The sequence below is a fragment of the Topomyia yanbarensis genome, chromosome 3 (assembly GCF_030247195.1).
Source record: "Topomyia yanbarensis strain Yona2022 chromosome 3, ASM3024719v1, whole genome shotgun sequence".
In the NCBI taxonomy this organism is placed as follows: Eukaryota; Metazoa; Arthropoda; class Insecta; order Diptera; family Culicidae; genus Topomyia; species Topomyia yanbarensis.
Window position 1 is genome coordinate 236,013,388 of NC_080672.1, and position 20,064 is coordinate 236,033,451.

Consider the following 20,064-nt stretch of genomic DNA (forward strand, 5'->3'; position numbering starts at 1 on the left):
TTTAAATATTTTTGTTCGATCATGGATGTTTGTTCTCTGTGACGTTTTGGACATCTCTTTCATGCTAATCGGCACTTCGTAGTAATGGCTTAAACTATTAAAACAAGAAAGAAATTTAGATTTGAATAAAAACAAAACTCAGAGAAACCTACCTTTTAGTTTCCTGAATGTTCCGCGTAGACTCTACAGCTACTAGTTCCGAGGCATGATCTTTTATAATGGTTTTAATCGGCGTTAAACTCCACGCTCACTATTTTTTTCACCCGAAGCTTTAAAAATTTAATGGTTACTCACCAGTTGAGTTAATTCTACTGAAATTGAAACTCATTTTTTGACAGACTGCCTCTATTTTTGAAATTGAGTGCTCTGAACTCAAATTTTGAGTAGTTTTGAATGAGCGTGTGCGGAGGAAAAAAAGGCAAACTAGCAACGGTAAATATCACGATAAAAAACTAGCATCACTTATTGCGAACCAAGTTTAGCGTGACTTTATTATCATAAGAAATGAAGTGTATTGGAAAATTTTGTGCGAATCGGCCTTGTAATTGCGCTCTAATAGCTAAAATAAGTTTTTTTTCGGTACCCGAAGGATGCTGCATTACGCGATAAATGGCTTAAATTTTTCGAGTTCCGGAGACTTCCCGTTGCTGGATTCTATGCGGCTATGTAGCGCAAGTATTATTCAAACAAAAATCAGTAAATATGTATATAATGAAAAGAACAAACTGCAAAAAAAACTCCGTTCCTGTGTATTCGCACGTTACACAGTTATAGGAGTTTAAGGAAAACAAAAAAGCACATCCAAACGTTTTCTCCCAGCAAACATTTGATGATGGATCTATTTCCCGCAGAAAACCATTCTTGACCCTATCGAACAACGTAAACAATCTACAGAAGTTAGATTAGATGCATAAAATATACCATGCTGTAGCTTTCGGACAAAAAATCATCTCTTCAGATCAACCAAAAGCAACACTACCGGCAACGCAACCATCCGGAAAAAATCAGACCGACGATTCCGCCGGGAATCCGACCTTTGGATATAGGTTGGTTACCCTAATTGAACAGCATTATTCTTGTCAGGAAAGTTCAACTTACAATAGCGCCTATTTATAATTTGTTGTCTAATGTTTATCAACGAAAATTCAAAAAATAACATTACTACCCAAAAATATTGCAGTCAAATAATGATCGTGATCGACTGGCTCAAAATTTTGACAGTAAGCTGGCTCAAGATGGCGTCTTCGCATACACGGTAAGAATCTGGTACCCAAAATGTAGGTTATTTTCACCCATCTCAAAGCATTCAGCCTATTACTTAAAATTAGGTAAAAAATCAATATGGCAACTACCCAAACTTTGAACAATTTCCTGTTTGGGGCCATACACTAATTACGTAAGGGCATATAGGAGGAGGGAGGGTTTCAAAATATCTTACAAATTCTTAGCTGAGGGGAAGGGAGGGTTCGTCCCCTCTTACGTAATATCATAAAACATTCATGAAAAATGAAATTAATAAGAAAAATATTCTTTTCATAACAAAAGAAACTATTTCCTCTTTGTGCCATGAACGTTTTGTACATCAAACAATATAAGCATATATTGTACATCATGGAAAGGCGGACCTCAAATGGAAGTGTTTTGCAGCGACAGAATATGATAGTTAAATTAGTTATGGAATTTTGTTGATTTTGCCAACGTGAGGAGCTGTTTAATTGTCGATGGTTTTGGAGCAGTTACAGCAATTTCTTGACTCTTGGTGGTACATTGTTCTGATCAAGAACTGGAGTCACAATCTGTCTTACAAGTTAAGAAGTGTTGATACCCTTATAGTTGGAATAAATTCACACTAGAAGAGGTTATAAATTCTTTTGAGTTCTACATCACAAGGCAATAGACTCAAAGAACGTGGAATATAGCGAAGCAAATTATGTTGACCAAATCAAAGTTGCTGAATATCTACAAAACATTAATCTGAAATTTCTACTGGGCGAGATTAGTACGCAAATAAAATTACTGCAGATGATTGTAGTTAAATTTTGTCCAGAATTTTCTTTTAATAGTTCTATCAGTATCGTTTTCGCTACAATTTAATGAACATTATGATTTTTTAATTACACAAGATCTTATGTAGGGGGAGGGGGAGTTCACCGAAATCTTACAAACTCTTATCTGGGGGGAGGTTGAAAAGTTCTAAAAAAGCCTTACGTAATTAGTGTACGTTCCCTTTACTAATTTTAGGTAATTTTTCACACTTCAGTCCATTGTTCTGGAAGCCCGAGAGTTCAGTTGAACGGAGTCCGCCATTTGTTAGTTGAAAATTGTTATTGCCTTTTCCTTCGAATTATTTTCAAATTGATAGAATGGACAGTACAGTGAATAATAGTGACGGTAAGTTTAACGAGAGAAACATTATATATTATTTTTGTTAAATTTAAATGCTCTTGTAAGTTGTATATTCTCCACCACCAATCTCGAGTGGGGAACCAGCAGAAAAAACCGGAATTCTAGCTGGGGCTGCTGATCCGGCTCCAGTGACACAACCAATTCTAATTACAATCTATTGTGTCACTGGAGCTGGATACTAACTAGAACCAGCCAGAATTCCAGCTGAACTTAGTACGTTTGAGAACCTAACTCCTGGGCCATTATGGCACAGGGCTGCGTCACGAGATCCAGAAATGAATGTTCATAAGGTTTCACACCTAACAAACAATTGTTTATGTCACACTAGACATTCCAAACACTAAATCATGCAGTTTCGGATGTTATGGCGCATAAAACTGCACTACTTGCACATCACGATTTCCCAGATATTATGATGCGCATTCATTTATGGATTTCGGGTTGAAATCGACTTTATGAAAACTGTGACGGAATCCTAGTTTTGGATCTTATGATACACACTATAATGAGCGCTATAATGTCCTACATTATATGACGCACCGCCTTTTGTATTTTCTAATCTGGAACGTTCAAGTATAAACACTATTTTCATTATCTTTATTCTAGGAAATGTCAGTCAACCAAGCACAGCAATGAACGAAATTTTTGTAAGTACCCTTTTTATTGATTCCCAACAAAAAAACAGAATCATATATCAATTACTACATAAGCCAATTCTGATTTACCAGTCTAGTCTCATTCACATAAGACCAACAACAGTAGCAACCAACCCATTCTTTGGGACTTGTAATCACTAGACCAAGCGCTAAATTCTTTCCTCAGTTTAAATCTTAACGTTATTAAGTTAATCTTACAATTACTATCTACGAAATAAATAACAGCACATTACCAACTCACCCCTTTATAACCAACCAAATGTCTTCAGACGAACGAGATCGTAAATGTGTTGAACCAAAACAGCAAATTCCGTAACATACTTGCCAGTAAGTTGAACTTGAGTAGCGTTCCCTCCCATACGGAATTACTACACATGGTTCGAATCCTGTGCGATCATTTTTTCGGCAACCGGATCAGAGAGCAGCATGAGTAAGTATGAACATAAAATATTAATTGCTGGACTTAACAAGAAATTTTGAATGCAGCGTTTTTTATTCATAGCAATGTTTCTTCCAAAGGGTCGTACACGTAACGCTTTTTTAAAAAAATTCAACCTCCCCCGAGATAAGAGTTCGTAAGATTTTGGTGAACTTTTCCTCCCCCTACATAAGATCTTATCATAATTTTCGCAATTAAAAAATCATATTGTTAATTCATTAAATAATAAGTTAACAAAAACGATACTTATAGACCTATTACGAGAAAATTCAGATCTTTAGGAAATAATCAGAACCTCCGATTTGGTCCACATAATCTGCTTCGCTATATTCCACTTCCTTTGAATCTATTTCCTTGTGATGTAGAACTTAAAATAATTTATAACCTCTTCTGGCGTGAATTTATTCTAAGTCCCAATAACGCTTATCGTACGCATAGAGCTCCGACATGGCCATCTTTGAATTTTCGTGAAGTAAAATAAACGCTCTGAAAATATCCGGCTCACAAGATCTTTGACAATCACATGACAAAAAAAATTACCGGAGGCCTTGCGGATTTGAAGCGAAAGTTTGAAAAGGATGTTGGCCTAACAGCATGAAGGGTATCAATCCACACTTCTTAACTTGTAAGGCAGATTGTGACGCCAGCTCCCAATCAGAACAAAAAGTCAAAAAATTACTGAAACTGCTCCAAAACCATCGACAATTAAGCCGCTCCTTACATTGGCAACGATCAGCCCCCTGCTAGGCGGCCTTTTTGTCCTAACCAACATCTGCCTTTGTTAAAATCAAAACCACCCAATGCTATTGCATGGGCGACATGGGCCTAGAAGCGACTAGGCCCATCATATGTTGACTAATGTTAAAGTCTGTATATCTCCATAGCGAATGACAGGAATGACACCCCTGGCAACGACCAACAAAATTACATAACTACTTTAACAATCATATTCTGCCGCTGAAAACACACTGCAATTCGGTGTCCGCCCTTGATGTACATAATGCGCTCATTTTGTTTGATATTCAGAATATTCATGGCACGAATTAGAAATAGTTTATTTTCTTATGAAAAGAATATTTTTCTTATTGATTTCTTTTTTCATACTTGTTTATGATATTACGTAAGAAAGGACGAACCCTCCCTCCCCTCAGATAAGAATTTGTAAGATACTTTGAAACCCTCTCCCCCCATATGCCCTTACGTAATTAGTGTATGGCCCCCAACGTCAAGCGGTTCATAGACGATCAATATCATCGACGGAATTTTCAAACTTGTCCATTGTCATTCCTGCTTTAAGACATAGTATTATAGCTTTTGAAAGTCCACAAAATTAGGAATTTCTTAACTTAATATTTCTCTATAGGTCCTTGAAACATTTTTAATTCATGATACCGCAGTTTAAAATTTTGTTATATTATATGATTGTGCTACAGACAAATTGGTTTCTCTTAAATAATAAGACAATTCTATATTGAATACATTTAACAATGTACACCAATTACATATGCCACTTATAGACTAATAGAAGCAGCGAATAATCCAATTGATAGTTTGGTACTTGATGGTTCTATCGTGGCTCAAGGTTCTCACGTAACAAATGTGTGGTTTCTTTCGTACGTGCGTACATATTACTTGTTTCTGGACAGCAGATTCGCCAAAGGCAGAGAAGAGAAGGGCCACTCGAAATCAAAACTTCTCACAATTCTTTTTAAAATCACTAGCGGCACGTGGTGTCGAAGCCCTGCAAAATACACTGTTAATCAACACATTAGTTAAAAATTATACGAGGTTACTGGTATAAAATGTCTAGCAAATTCATCCCCGATAATCCGACAAGTGGTCAGAATATGTTCTTCCAAATAAAAATTGTCATGCAATAATTAACCCATCTTTCAAACATTGACTGCGTTTTTGGGTTACAAACGGATATTTTAATTTAAATATTAACCTATCCTTTTCCATCGAAAAACGAAAGTTTTAATGTAGAAGTTTGTAAGCATATATTTACGTTTAAATATCGAAACTTTTAACTGCATAGTTCATTCTTAGTGCACTGACCAAGAAAGATTTTCAATGTATATCTTCCCAAGGGTTATTGTATGTCCTTTCTTTTGAGAACCACCACATAAGGATATTAAATTTAAACACAAACAACATTTTGATAGCCAACCATTTTCCTTTTCCAGGATTCGATATAAGTTTTTTGGTCCTAATAAAAGTAGAGGAAATTAGTTTTTAATTATTTTCAATCTTTAATATTAAAGGCTGCTTTGTATAAATTCTCATGAGTACCTTTTCAAGGATTTAACGTCGCATTTCAATTTTTAGAAAATGCCACCAAGGTCTGTAAACCATGATAGGCTCGAAAACCTCAGCGGATTAATTCGTATGAAAAATGCAAACGACAATCGGTCTGACTACTCACCAGTGTTGCCACAATTAAATCTGCACTGGGAGTTGAAAATTTTTCGTATTCTGTACTAACACAATGACAAACAAAATTATTTTATATAATTATTTTTCATTCGAGATAGTAATATGCTGAGTTGGTGCTGATGCTGATATTTGGCTGCGAAAAACCAAAAACCAGTTATCAGTTATTTCATTTGCGATAAAATTTCGCCAAAAACCAGTCAAAATTCCAGAGTATTTAACTGGATAATTTCAAAATCAGCTCCAGTTCAAATTCTCGTTGTAATTTTGTTTTCAACCTAAGCTGAGCTGCGGCCAGGGCCACATTGGAAGCTGTGTTTCAGTCTAGAAAATCTTTTAGCCATCTGTTTTGCTTTAAACAGAAGGAAGATCTGTGTAAAATTTCAAAAATGAAATATTGAAATATTTCCAAAAATCAGCAGAAATCGGTGAAATTTTCATAAAAATGTTAAAAATCTGTCTGCTGAATAAAAGAAGCTGCGACCAAATATTTGGCAATCTATGAGACGTTTGATTGGCAACTCAGTGGTGGGTTTTGTCAACAAGTTTGATTTGCTTTACTCCTGCGAACAGAAAAACCCGTCAGACAAACATCTTTCATTAGTTCAGATTCGTTGGATGTTGGATAGAATCAACGGTTTTGTCGGACATTGTGCCCAGCAGTGCGGAGTAACGTCAAAAGAAAGAATCAAGAAATAATCAGCAACACGTCTCATGGATTGCCTAATTGTTTAATAAATCTGTGACATTAAAGAAAAATTTGTGAATGTGGCAACTCTGTCTGTGGCTTGTACTAACATTTGGATGCGAGATGTGACAAACCTGGATTCAGCAAATCAAATGAAGCCTATAGAGTTCTATGCAAATCATTTCACACACAAACTAATTGGAGGTTTGTTTTCCACCAACTGTCATATATAAAACTGTCAGTCAATTTAAACATTTGAAGTAGCTCGCTTAAAGTATTTTTTTCAATGGTGTTGTCATGATCTACGCCGCCGTAAAACTTATTCCAGATACGTACAATACTGATTAGTTAGGACCCGTATAAATAAATAGCATTCCAGAAATCTTCGGAACCATTTCCAAACTATTCGTATAATGCTCACCATATTCGGAATACTACTGATATATTTCATCATTATAATTTAACTGTTATACTACCATACCCATTTTAGTTATCATTTCCAATACCTTCCGTTGGTTAATGGTGAATCTATTGTTGAACGAACCATATTGAAAATGGTTTTGAAACGATTGGTGCAATGGTTGGCATATGGTACACATTTATACGGATCGCCATCTTCTGAAGAATGCTTCGTTGACACTAAGTGGACTGACACTTTATCCAATTGAGCTATCTCCGTAATATTGTTAGACGAGGATTTTTGACCATCTTAAACTACAGATTTTTGGAGCGTGGTAAACAGATATACGAATAACAAAGCCCACCAGAGCAATATTAACCTCTGGCGCCAAAGGACAATGTAGTATACAAATCTTCAATATAGGATACACGGAAGGTATTGGAAATGGTAACTAAACTGGATATAGTCTGTTATACTACCAAATTATTAAATTATGATGATGAAATATATCAGTAGTATACCGAATATGGTGAGCATTATACGAATAGTTTGGAAATGGTTCCGAAGATTTCTGGAATGCTATTTATTTATACGGGGAGTGCAAAATAATATTTCATCAATCGATAGAATTGAAATGTGAAGGGGGAGAGATTTTTTTCACCAGCTTATATTTTATCCATCGGTAGACCTAAAATATGCATGCCACTATAATCTGTATGGTTCTTGAATGGTATGTTGTCAAAATGTATATGGAAAACAGCACATTTTGGTATGGTGACTGTTCTTAACAACCCGTTGTTTGTATGGTCGAGTATGGAAAAACGACACTGGTTATGTTCGATATGATACTAGGCAATGGTTAATCTATTGTTGAACGAACCATATTGAAAATGGTTTTGAAACGATTGATGCAATGGTTGGCATATGGTACATATTTATACGGGGCGATCCATCATGAAAATATTCCGACCGAAAAGCTATTTTCGATTTGTTTTTCTCCACTTATGACAGGTGGAGTAAAGATGCTGAATTACTGAACTTGACTAAAGACTCGCCATCTTATCCCAACTAAATAAAATGGTTTGGCAACATTATTTTCCGCAAACTAGCACCGCAGAGTTGCAACGTCGATAATTTCTTCATCATGAAGTGCTGTGTGAAGTTTTGTACCAATAAAACTACCGCCGGTTTTAAAAATATTGGTTTTTTTCGCTTCCTGATAAACTACGACCTTCGTGCGGAATGGGTCCGATTTGGTGGTTTACCAGAAAATAACAACATTGTGGATAGCTGCAATGGTTGATGCAACTTTTAGAACGCACTGTAACGATAAAAGTTGTGTTTTACCTTGCCTTAGAGATTCGAAACAGAAATTTATTCAAAATTTTAACTCACTATCACAATACTTTCCAAAATTCATTCATCAGATTGCAACATTTGACAAGTCTTCTGCTCGATTGGAATGACATTGACAGGTCTCGTGCTCGATTGGAATGACACTGACAGATAAATGGTAAACAAACTATTGACGTGTCGAGCCTTCATCCAGAAGGATTCAGCGTCCTTAAGGTGGAGGAAAACAAATCGTTGAACACACTAATACAGTTACAGATTGTCAAGTACTCTATGGGTGCTTACAGAGTGGCGGCGAGAAGCTAAGCTGACATTATAATGCGAGAACCCTGCTTGCTGCAAACCAAAGGGATGATGTCAAAGTGAAAGCCGAGCGGATCTGCACCGGTTACCTGCTTTTACTCTGATAGGTTCCATTTGATACCCGAATAGAATTATACGGTAACAAAACCATGATTTTCACTGTGACAGTACAGTAATTTTACTATAATTTATAGTAAATTCTAGTAATATGCTACCACGCAAAAACAATAAACTTTAACGTTTCTACAGTAAATTTCAATGTAAAATCGATTTTTGCAATAGAAAAGGGGGGTGGTTATGTATCTTAACATCAAAAAAATTGATTTTTCTTCATACTTTTTTTTCTCGAAAACAGTCAAATTTAATGTGAATTTACCGTATCAGTTTTTTCTGAACAGTAAAATTGATTGTTACATGAAATTTTATTGTAAATCTACTGCGAGAACGCTGTGTCGAACCGTGTTGAAACAGTAGAAACTATAATATTTATTGTTTTATGATTGTTTGTAGGGTAAATGCTATTGTAAAATTCTATCCGGGTAGGCTGCAAGCAGGTTTCTAGCATCTCGCATCCTACTGTCAGTACCAGCCCCTACACAGTTTCTCGCCGCCACTCTGCAAGCGGCCTATTACAATAAACGCAAGCAATCCGCGCAGATCCACTCGGCTTTCATTAGGTTTGTTTCAATACACGCTTCTTGCTCCTAGCTGCTCCTTGCAAACAGGAACAAAAAAAAACTTGCTAATTTTTAATTCGGTTTGCTACTAGAGGTAGAAAATGAGAAGTACTTCCAGTTTCTCCCGGTACTGTACGGTACTGTGACATCAATCCTTTGATTTGCTGCAAGCAAGTGTCTCGAATCCCGCATCCTAATGTCAGTGCTAGCTCCAGTTCAGTTTCTCGCCATCACTCTGTCAGCGGTCTAACTCAACATTTACAACCTGTTTACTGGTATTCATCGCAGTGTTAAATTATTTTATATGTCATGTTAAAAAAAATCTGCACTTTTTTACAAAAATATGTTATTCATATCGTACAGAATCTGTACCAAAAATACTCGAAACTAAACCTTTACCTTTCTAGATAAATCTGTACTTGTGACAACGCTGTTACACACTTTTCAGATCTGCGTACCAAGAATTTATCAGTTACTCAGCAGCCAAGTTAAAATTATTATTTATCAGTTACTCAGCAGCCAAGTTAAAGAATTTTTCTAAAAAAAAATTAAAAATAGTTAGACTGTTAGAGAAAACAACTCAAATGCTGTTCCGACGATGGCGAGATTTTATACGTTAATTGGGTCATTAAGCCATATGCTGTTTTCGATTTGTTCTGATGCAACTGACGTATGATCGAACTTTTTTTATTTTCTTGTTCGCAAAATTACAAATATTTTTTAACAAAATTGAATTGTCACGACAAAATCTTCCATTGGATTGCCTAATATGGGACCATTCATAAATTACGTAACGCTTTTAGGGGGGGGGGGGTAGGTGGTACAACAAGTTGTGACATAGGGGGGAGGGGGAGTTAGCTAGATCGTTACGTAACATGTTTTCACCGAAGAAAAAAAAATTTCTGGGAATTTGTTACGTAATAGGGGAGGGGGGGATGGAGAAATTTGTGACAATTTGTTACATGGGGGGAGGGGGGAGTCAATTTTGGGCAATTTTTGCGTTACGTAATTTATGAATGGTCTCTATGTGCTAAGTGCTCTTGTGACTTTAAGTACTTACATTAGCTTTCACTGCATTGGATTGGAATTCAAAAAAAGTTTACTTCTTCAGCTTAAGGGTGCAGATAAGTCAAGAAACGGAATTCCGTTTTCTTGCATCCCTTTTCCGGCTGCCCTTTTTTCTATTTTTATCTCTCTCTAAAACGGAATGAAAACTATTCCGTTTCGTGATCAGGGTTGTGTTAAACTCGAAGAAAATCTTCCGTTCCACAAATATTTGACATTTCGTTCCACAGCTTCCACATAGAGCTGTCAACATTGTTTTGACTGTTGTTACTCTGAATATAAACATTTGATATTATATTATTGCTATTAGATAGATTTCAAATAGTTACAAACAAAAAGTTAATGTTAAATCTTGTTTGTACCACTGTTGTTCCAAATCTTAGGAAAAAAAAAGTTTATTCAGTTGGTATAAGGACAGACATGCAATTTGAAGACAACATATATGTGCAATTAAAATGACGACGAAAATAAGTTGTTTTGAAAACGAGTGCGTAGTGTTCCAGTTATGACCTAGTTCTTGTGGTGGTCAAGTTTCATTGCATTATAGACTGCTTTTATGTGTATCAAAATTTATTCATTGGCTACCATTGTGAATAACTTGCAATGGACAAGTTCATCTGAAACCTTTTTATTAGATATTAAAACTCTAATCATTGGCTTATTGTGTCGCAGTTTTCCCAATTGTAGATAGTAAAATTAAAGTCGTTCCTAGCAAACAATCGTGCATTCTGTTGGTTAATTTGATCTGCATAGTATCAGTGAGTAGTTGAGGGATATAACAATATAAACATTCGCGATATTCTAATCTGCATCTGTTTCTCATGCTGAATTATCGATATATCGTTTTGCATCACCTGCTAGTAAATATATCATTTTGCCTCATGTGCTTTAGTAAAATCATTGTTTTGCCTCACCTACTAAAGAAGAAAATTGATGTTGTTTATTTCTGTTTACAGTTTGTGACCAACGTGTATTTGTTCCTGCTGTCCAACAATTCGCTCGTTCAAAGGCAACAAACGGAGGATAGCGAATCGCTACCGGAACCAACGCAAATTCTGCTGATTGATCGTGTCAATTGTGCTTAACAACGAATCGCTATACTCCGGGCTGATCGTGGTCCGGCACAAGATGCTATACCGGATCTACGATTGCACGGGAAATTGTAACATACCGAAACCGAATGAGGGGGAAGATGCATCAAACGGTGCGGGTAAGTTCGATGGCGAATAAATATGAAAAATCATTACTGACTTCCGTTCATTGCAGAATCGTCCCCACTGGGCTACCGACCAACGTGTAATTGTTCCTGCTGTCTGAAAGGTTGACCGGACTCGCTCGATCAAGTACCAAACGGGATACTGAGTCGCTACCGGAAGCGACACCAATTCCGCTGAAATCTATCGTTTGTGTGTTACCACGAACCGCTATACTCAGCGCTGATCGTGCTCCGGAACGAAATGCTACACCGGTTCTACGCTTGCATGGGAATTTTAATCGTACCGAAACGGTAAGAGTCAATGTCCATCTGCTTCCAGTGTGCGGCAATGAGATTTCAGCTCGCCGGATACACCACGGCCGCAGCTGCTTGTAGCAGGTGAATTTGCTCAACACCATATTACGTTTAAAAGCGACCCAGACCGCCCGAAATGTCACCTGATTTGCTCTCTGAACGCGTTGCTCATCCAGAGTTGCTTATTTTGGCTATTCGCAACTAACCTACACTGGATACAAGTCGTTCCTGCATCCGCCACCCGTGGACGCGCTCGATGGCTCTCAACTGAGTTTGTGTATGTATGTGAGTATCAAATAATACAATGATACAAAGTTTATGTAACTGACAAGTTTTCGTTCTGCTGATAAATAAATTACAAAATTACAAATTACAAATAATATCACTTTTCTCAGAGATGGTTGGACCGATTTAAACAATGTTATACTCAAATGAAAGGTGCAACATAGCCATAGGCTGCTATTGAATTTTATTTGGATCTGGTTCTGGAGTTATGAGTTGGAAAGTGCGATCGCACATGAAATTATCTAAACCTTTGTGCTTTTTGCATATAAAGAAATACTATGCAATCACTCCACAAATCAACTTTTCAACTGAGACTCGGGGGCCGAATGTCATAATCCATTCGATTCAGTTCGTCGAGATCGGTCAATGTCTGTGTGTGCATGTGTGCACATCTAGGGGGAAGTGGCCCAATTCGGACCGCTGGCCAATTCGGACCCCAGCTGTTTCTCAGCTATGGTAATATTATGAAAAGCGTATATATCATTGTCATGGCTGTCATGTAGCTCTGTTTTATATCACAAAATTTTGCGGTTCTCAGTTTTCGTATGCGTGCGCTGGGGGCGAATGTTGTTTTGGAGCGCTTTTTTGAAAAATGTGTAAGCCAAAAAACACAATTTTCGTTGGCAACAACAATATATCAAGTCAAATGCATTATCGTGATTTTGGATCTACTGGATAATATCTTTTATTTAATATCTTGTTTTGGGCGAGACTAACAACTGTTTTCGTTTAATTGGTGTGTGAATAATAGAATATGGGATGAGCTTGTCAAATTCCAGCAAAAATCCGCATTGCCGTCGACGGGGGTACGAATCGATGGGTTGACTTTCTTAAGGAAAATATTGGCACAGAAGAACAGTTCGGTGACGGGGAATTTCGATTCCTGCACCGATTAATCTATGACTTAAGGAAAGCGGTTGAATTGCAAGGTAAGAACATTACAAATTAAAAAAAAAATTTCACTCGTTACTGATGTCTATTTAACAGATAATCAAAACACCCAAATGCTACAGATTTTACAAAATCTCTCAAAGCGATTTAGAGCACCAGTTACGATAGCGAAATAAGTCGAATTCTGGTGTTGTGTGAAAGTTCTGGCCGGTTGTACCAAATCATGGCCAACATTAATTCTTTGTCCCTGGCCCGTGACATTCTACCGAATGCATTTGTATTCTTGCGATCCAGTAACTCTCAGTTGGCTGCTACCGGCGGGAACCCACTTAATTCAAATTTCCCCTCGGTTGGTACACGAACGTATCTGGTGTTCGCTTGTTCCTATTGGACAACGGGCCGTATGTAGCACTAGTGGATTGCACTGGAACCTCGACAACCGGGCTGTTTGGTAAGCACTTCGAACACTCACTCTAGCCAGGAAGTTCAAATTCAATCAGAGAGTGCCGTACTTTGGTTAATGGGAACGACCCCGAAGGATATGTGATAAGAGTATTGCCTGCAACTGAAAATACGCGTTCATGTCAACGGGCTTTTAGGTGCCTAATAAAATTCCCTCATCTCTCTGTATGTTGCTTTATTAGATATAATACAAATATATTGATATAGAATGACAATATTTTATTTTCTTAAAGTAAAAGTGTCAATTTCTAGCTTTTTAGTAATACTGTTCAGAGAAATCGACCTCCGACAATTAATCGGCGATCGTCTTCACATCTAGACATGTAAAATGATTTAATTTTCGCGGGAAACCGGCACAGCATTATTGGTTCGTTTATTTGCTCCGTCATTTTTCGTTCCGGACCCTCCGGAATATCATCGCCAAACTCATAAAAAGTTCCATCATTCTTGGTGACGTTGTTCTCCTTTAGCCAGTCAATAGCATCGACATAGTTCGGTGGCATAAAATTCGGGTTAAGATGACCCCACGGAGATTTCAATACTCGATCGACAACATCTACTATCAAATCTTCCAGCCGATCAAGTAGCTCTTTGAAAGTAATAAAGGGACATTCACCCTCAATATAACTGTATTCTGCTAAATCACGTCGAGCAAGACTCTGCTCTGCACGGTAACTTTGAGAAATGCAATAGTCGCCCAATGCCGGCAAACAGGTTTCCATATATTTTTCTGAGCTTTGCGTCAGGAATGCTTCCGCCCTAAAATGTATTTATTGTTTGAGCAAATACTTCTAATGCGAACATTTTTTATTTACCTAAAATAGTCCAGTTTGAACAGAGTCGACCCTCCTTCAACTTGTGTTTGCACCAGCGTCGGCGGCGTTACCTCCGTGTAACCACGTTCATGATAATGCTCCCTAAATGCCATCATAATGACATCTCTCATCTTGAGAATCTTAGAAGTATTTTCGCCTCTAATCATAATGTGTCTGTTATCGAGCTAGACATCAGGATAAGCATCCTCGTTCAAAATAGAATCTGCCCCACCGGCCGGAGCTAATCCAATTAGCTACCAATAATCAACGTGCAGCTCATGTCCACCGGGAGCGGACTTACCTTCTGGAACCTCTGACACAAGGTATCGCTGAGAACGCTTTTCAAGAATTTTCTTGAGCTGAGATTTGGCTACTAGTTCGTAGGGTGATTCCGATTTTGCATCCTTAGCGTTTACATAAATTCTTGGAAAAGGTTCCTTGCCGGTGTGCTTCATGGCTTGTAGGATTGTTTTGAAGGGTTTTTCCGCTGTTCCATCACCGAACTCGTCATCGCCACGCTTTTCCAAGGTGTAGAGATCGTCTGGAGGTGGTGAGAAAAATTGGATCAATATTCAATTATTATTATCCATCACCGTTGGTTGAATTTCAGCGACCGTTCACTTTCCGGCAAGTGTAATGGATAAGAGTACTTACTGGCAACGTTTGAGTGCCGAACAGGGGATTGATTTCCGTTTCATCCTAACTACGAGTAGGTTATGCTTCTTTTACCATCTCAGCATAGATATCAGTTTCGGCTGCCAACGTCGGATGGTAATCTAACGAGAAGAGATTATATTAAATTCAAAAAAAATTTTATCTTAAAGAAAGAAACCACCCAACTTACCACTAAGAATTGAAACTTTTCATAGCTAGCGTCATACTGTTGAACTTCGCTGTCCAAGCATTCCTGACATTCTTCCGGGTGTTGCATGTGCATCTACGCCCCCCGGAACGAACGGTCGGGGTGAAACGGATAGTAGATTCTTCGTATACCACTAACCGTATCGTGGGGGATAAAACATTCCTTCTTCATAGCCTCCAACAGTTCTTAGTGCATCTGGTGTAGGATAAATCGATTCCAATTTTGAATTAGACTGATCAGATTGATGTTAGCAATGTTGCTTCGGTCCGAAGAAAATATTAACCCCAGGGCAGCTTCTTCCGGAAAGAGAATTCCTTACAACAGCAGTGCGTAATGGGTCGAAGTGACAGCTGCTATCTAAACCAAGACTATTGAAAACTATAGGTAGGATTATTCAAGATTAGCTAAAACTAGTCGAGATTATTTTGGGAATAAAAAAGTTCACTAATTTATTTTAGTCCAACATTTAGAGTGATTTCCCCCTAGGGGTATGGATGTTTTTTTATAACCGTTGGCTGAATTTTCGTGAAAAAGTATATGTCGCCACGCGATGGGAGTACAATGTACGATTATTTCAAGTCAATTTGAATAGCTTTCAATAAATATTTTCTTTGATATTTCACAGGTGCCATTAGGAGCCTTGAGGACAACCATAACAACTGGGTGACTAAACAGAACAGCGGGACATTATGATTTAGAGCAACACACCACCGTTCTATGAATCGTTGGGGTTTGCACCATGCGATGTAGAATAATATAGTCAATGAGACAAAATAACTAATCGAATGATTCACTGCGTATAGTTTTTCTCATGTTCCCAATCTTCTATTGGCAGATTGGCGCTTTAAATAATCGGTGCAACGTCGTAACATTATTTAGTGGATTCTTGGTGGAAATGTGGTGCTTCCTGCCGATGTTGGTGACTCGAAGGCAAACCGAATAAAAGGGCTCCAGATTGAAACAGTTAAACATATAGGGTAGATGATTTAATTTTTCTCAAACTATTAGGGTGCTACACTATGTTCCGATGAATATACTGGAAGAGGTAGAGATTTTGTGCGAAGTAGGGATACCAATTTTTTATCCCATAATTTGAACAGCAGACGATGTGTTCGGTTAGGTACAATAAATAGATAGGCTACGATGATATAAAGAGATGTAACCCTCTCAGTGGGAGGCACGATTCTCGAGAGTCTAAGATAGAATATTTATGCAATTTCACCCGATCGAAGTGAATTATAACTCTTACAGAAACATGGACAAATATATTGCGAATGAATAAATTATGTTTCTAAAGTAAATTGCTTTATGTATCGAAAGAAAATATCCAGTTAAGTTATAAAAGTTTGCCCTCTTGCTTTGGAACAATTCAGCATTTTAAAACTCTCTTAAAATTAGACGTGCACACTCTGGGAGCCAAAAGCGATATACGAAGAATAAACTGAATCGTAATGACATTCTATAGAGAAAAGAAAGGAATTTGGCTTTCTTTCATTCATAATCTTTAGTAAAAACAGCGTGTGGTGATATTTCATTCGTTTGTCTATTCCTTATATAGTTTTAGTCGAATAGTTATCAGCCAGCTCCAAATCGCATTATGGCACGTTGAAATCTCGTATCGAGGGTATCCATTTCCACGTGTAGCCTTCAAAACTGCATGATCGCTGGTCCAAATAGCAGCTGTGTATCAAAGATGCTAACACGTTTCACTCGTTGTAATTTCGTAATTTGTATTGCCATACAAAAGAGCCTTCAACTGAAAGAGTACAGAAAAGAAACAAATATCAAACTGAATTTATTGAAAAATCCCGGGGCGGTGGATTGCTCTCGAGTTGCACTTTCTAGCAGAAGAGCAGGCCACTGGACGTGTTTCATTCCCACTTCTGCTAGAAAGTGAAACACCAAGGCAATCCACCGCCTCGGTATTTTTCAATGAAAAACGACATGAATGAGTTTACAAATGAAAAAGTATTATATCTTCAGTACAATGGAATCACTATCAGTGGGAACCTTGTTTAAGCTTCCGGGGTGAAGTCTTCTCACTACATGATCTTCTTATTGGCTCCTTAAAACACTACACAAGATCTTCCTACACTAGTTTCTAATCTGATTTGGATTAATCGAATTACACATCATAATTACACATCATAATACCAATACACAAAGGTGATTTATTGTTCGCAATAGAATAGAATTTATCATCAGGCATTATTTCAACCGTACATCGCTCATCAACAATTTGTCATTTTTGTTGACATGGTGTTAAAAAATATCCACTCTCGCTAGCTTACTATTCGGAAAAACAACAACAAAACTCCACAAGCACTTCCGGAACTTTTTTATGCTCCGATTGTAGTGAAAAACTTTTGCTAATATATATTTTTAATTGCAGAAAGATTTAAAATGTGATTGAAATTTTCGTTTGCTGCTTTTAATACTATATGTAAACAAAGTTTTTTATCTCTTTCTGACTGGTAACGCAACGCATGATGACACACGAAAGAAAAATTGATAGGAGAAAAAGAGATGATCGATTTGTTTTGCTCTGGTTTAGACATATGCACAGGGTTGAACATAAGTTCCACTGCGATCCACAACGTCAAAACGGAACGGAATCGGAATGGAATTTCAGCTTATCTGGGCCCTAATTATCACAAGTAATATTTTGACGACAAATTATGACAAATGGAAAAATCCACCATCCATGCGGAAGATCACGTTCCACTACTTAGAAAGAGGGCTCTGCAATCATGTGTTGCTTAGTAAAGGTTCCTTACGAGTTACTCTTCAATGTGCCAAATTAAAAAAAGCATTCCCGTCGGACCAGGTAATTAGAGAACATTCCGTTGAAACTGGACGATTGTTTGGACGCCCCGCAAAAATAACAGATAATGTCGTTTTAGAAAACGAGCGTTCAATGATAATATACAGCAATAAGCATAATATCAATCAGAAAAGTAAAATCTATGATACGAAATGCAATAATACATTTCCTGTTATTTGCTGTACGCTTTAGCGAAGCTCGACCGTACTGCCTGGAACGATTTATACGAGCCAGTCTTAAAATTTATACTAGTTGTCATACGGGTGCACTCTCACATCAAAGCAAGGAAAACCAGCAACAAATCCGATTCGCTTTTGTGAGAACTTTCGTGATTTTTTTTGTTCTAGGTTGTACTTCTCTTCTCTGGTTCGGAGCTGGGACGGGACCTGCGGAAAGAAAAAAAACGCGTGTCAAATTGATCCAGCACCCAAATGTCAGCTTGAACCGGCTGTCCTCAGAGTAATTAATATGGGGAGTATTTTATTTGGAATTGAGAAAATGCTAACTTTTTTTCAAATATTTGATATATTATTTAATAATAATTAATCATTAGATCAATAATGATAGTGGAGATGCTAGTGCTTTCATTAATTTCGAGATCGTCAATTCTTGTGAACTTCTCCCACTGTTCTCTCAAATCGAGATTCAGCGGAAAATGGTGAAAAGTTATCTCCGGATTTTTCGCTTTACTACGACCGCAATTTTTTACCTTGCACTTCATGATAATGGATTCACGAAAAAAAATTGAAAGTTCAATTCTTGAAGGTTATTTAAAAAAGTCATGTCATTTCTTGAACTACACCAAGTATTAGTGTGTGTGAATCGAAGAAGTAAGACATAACAAACAAAAAGAAAGATTAAGAAAACACGAATCCGCAGGTCCCGTCCCAGGTAATAGCAATATGTCAAAAAATGAGTTTTAATTTGAGTAGAACTAACTCATTTCTTGAGTAGTCATAAAATCTTCAAAGTTCTGAGTAAAAAAATACTCTCAAAAAAGTGTGCGGAATTAGGTGTTGATTTGAATTTTAAAAAGAGCCTGAAGTTAAAGCCGATGATCGTCCATAAAACTAGAAGGGAAGTTTCATTGAGTTTTGCTTGCTTTCAAATCTTACTTCCAGTTGTGTTTTTGTAATTTCGGCAATAGACCTTTCTCGTCAAAAAATTTTATATGATAGGATGCTTCCTTTTTTATCCCCAATTCGTTACTACCTATTGCCACGATGATTTGGTACCTCTAACTATTGAAAAAATCAAAAATAGTGCAGGCTGCTCATTTAACCCCATATTCTGAATACCTATCTTGCCTTGTTTCCCCGTATTTTTACACCATTTGGATGAATTTCATGTGGGGAATATTAAAAGGATGCCAGATCTGCATATATATTAGTAAATCTGCTGATTTTGCATTTTTACTGCAGATCTTTTGCAGATTACAAATATTTAGCAGAAAAAAGCCTATGCCAGCCAATTTATACGCCAGCCTTCAACATTTTTGATCATTTAAATTATATACATACTACATTTCTACGTCGCATTTATTGAACATTTTTGTAGCAATCTGCAGACTTTTATATTTTTACTGCAGGCTATTGTTTAAATAGACCTGGCATCACTGATGCTGAAATGATTCATTCATATACCTGTCAAAAATATAGAGCATTGTATGAAAATGTATAACCTCACTTTTCTGACAGTTTCGGTGTGCTTGTTTACACGGACTTTTAAAATTTACATTACTTGAATACTTTCGATGCTCTTTGAAAGAATATCAACTCAAGAGGGATGAGGATTGGAACAATGGTAACCTGGTTCATACATTGACCAATCGGCGCTGGATGTAAAACCCGGTGGCATATGCTGAATCGCAAGATCAAGCATTGGGCTATAAAACGATTGCTTTCTGGATGATGGATCCTTATCACATTTGTACACATTTGTTTGTTTGCTCGTGGGTTAATTCCTAACAAGATGATCCGATTGATTATTCATTTT

At 37.2% G+C, this 20,064-nt stretch overlaps 2 protein-coding genes and 1 long non-coding RNA gene across 14 annotated transcripts; 1 reads left to right on the forward strand and 2 right to left on the reverse strand.

The window, feature by feature from the left end:
- Window positions 1–471: 471 nt before the first annotated feature.
- On the forward strand, window positions 472–16,546 carry LOC131690298 (uncharacterized). 12 transcript variants are annotated; one of them, XR_009305558.1, is made up of 7 exons: window positions 472–675; window positions 852–1,255; window positions 2,242–2,391; window positions 3,013–3,053; window positions 11,377–11,630; window positions 11,687–12,215; window positions 15,871–16,546. XR_009305558.1 is itself a non-coding variant. In XM_058975961.1 (7 exons), the coding sequence occupies exons 1-5, from the start codon at window positions 907–909 to the stop codon at window positions 11,503–11,505; spliced, it is 414 nt and encodes a 137-aa protein (XP_058831944.1). In that variant the 5' UTR covers window positions 472–906; the 3' UTR covers window positions 11,506–11,630; window positions 11,687–12,215; window positions 15,871–16,546. The 12 variants fall into 12 exon arrangements, 1 of the variants encoding a protein (XP_058831944.1); XM_058975961.1 differs by having other exon boundaries at window positions 472–1,046; window positions 1,181–1,255; window positions 2,363–2,391; XR_009305562.1 differs by lacking the exon at window positions 472–675 and having other exon boundaries at window positions 1,032–1,046; window positions 1,181–1,255.
- On the reverse strand, window positions 13,729–15,697 carry LOC131690297 (asparagine--tRNA ligase, cytoplasmic-like). The gene is made up of 4 exons (XM_058975960.1): window positions 15,228–15,697; window positions 15,038–15,159; window positions 14,384–14,924; window positions 13,729–14,327 (listed from the first exon to the last, which is right to left on the reverse strand). The coding sequence occupies exons 3-4, from the start codon at window positions 14,548–14,550 to the stop codon at window positions 13,838–13,840; spliced, it is 657 nt and encodes a 218-aa protein (XP_058831943.1). The 5' UTR covers window positions 14,551–14,924; window positions 15,038–15,159; window positions 15,228–15,697; the 3' UTR covers window positions 13,729–13,837.
- A 223-nt stretch (window positions 16,547–16,769) lies between the features above and the next one.
- On the reverse strand, window positions 16,770–17,883 carry LOC131690300 (uncharacterized). Its single transcript, XR_009305565.1, has 2 exons — window positions 17,256–17,883; window positions 16,770–17,001 (listed from the first exon to the last, which is right to left on the reverse strand). It is a non-coding gene; the product is annotated as an uncharacterized LOC131690300 (long non-coding RNA).
- Between the last annotated feature and the right edge of the window lie 2,181 nt (window positions 17,884–20,064).

Bases quoted from the DNA above. Each gene is read 5' to 3' on its own strand.
- LOC131690298 (XM_058975961.1), top strand. From the start codon at position 907: ATGCATAAAATATACCATGCTGTAGCTTTCGGACAAAAAATCATCTCT. The intron at 1,256-2,362 runs GTAAGAATCTGG...TCAAATTGATAG, and splicing joins ATGGCGTCTTCGCATACACG to AATGGACAGTACAGTGAATA. The intron at 3,054-11,376 runs GTAAGTACCCTT...TTCTGTTTACAG, and splicing joins CAGCAATGAACGAAATTTTT to TTTGTGACCAACGTGTATTT.
- LOC131690297 (XM_058975960.1), bottom strand. From the start codon at position 14,550: ATGATTAGAGGCGAAAATACTTCTAAGATTCTCAAGATGAGAGATGTC. The intron at 14,328-14,383 runs GTAAATAAAAAA...AATACATTTTAG, and splicing joins TTCAAACTGGACTATTTTAG to GGCGGAAGCATTCCTGACGC.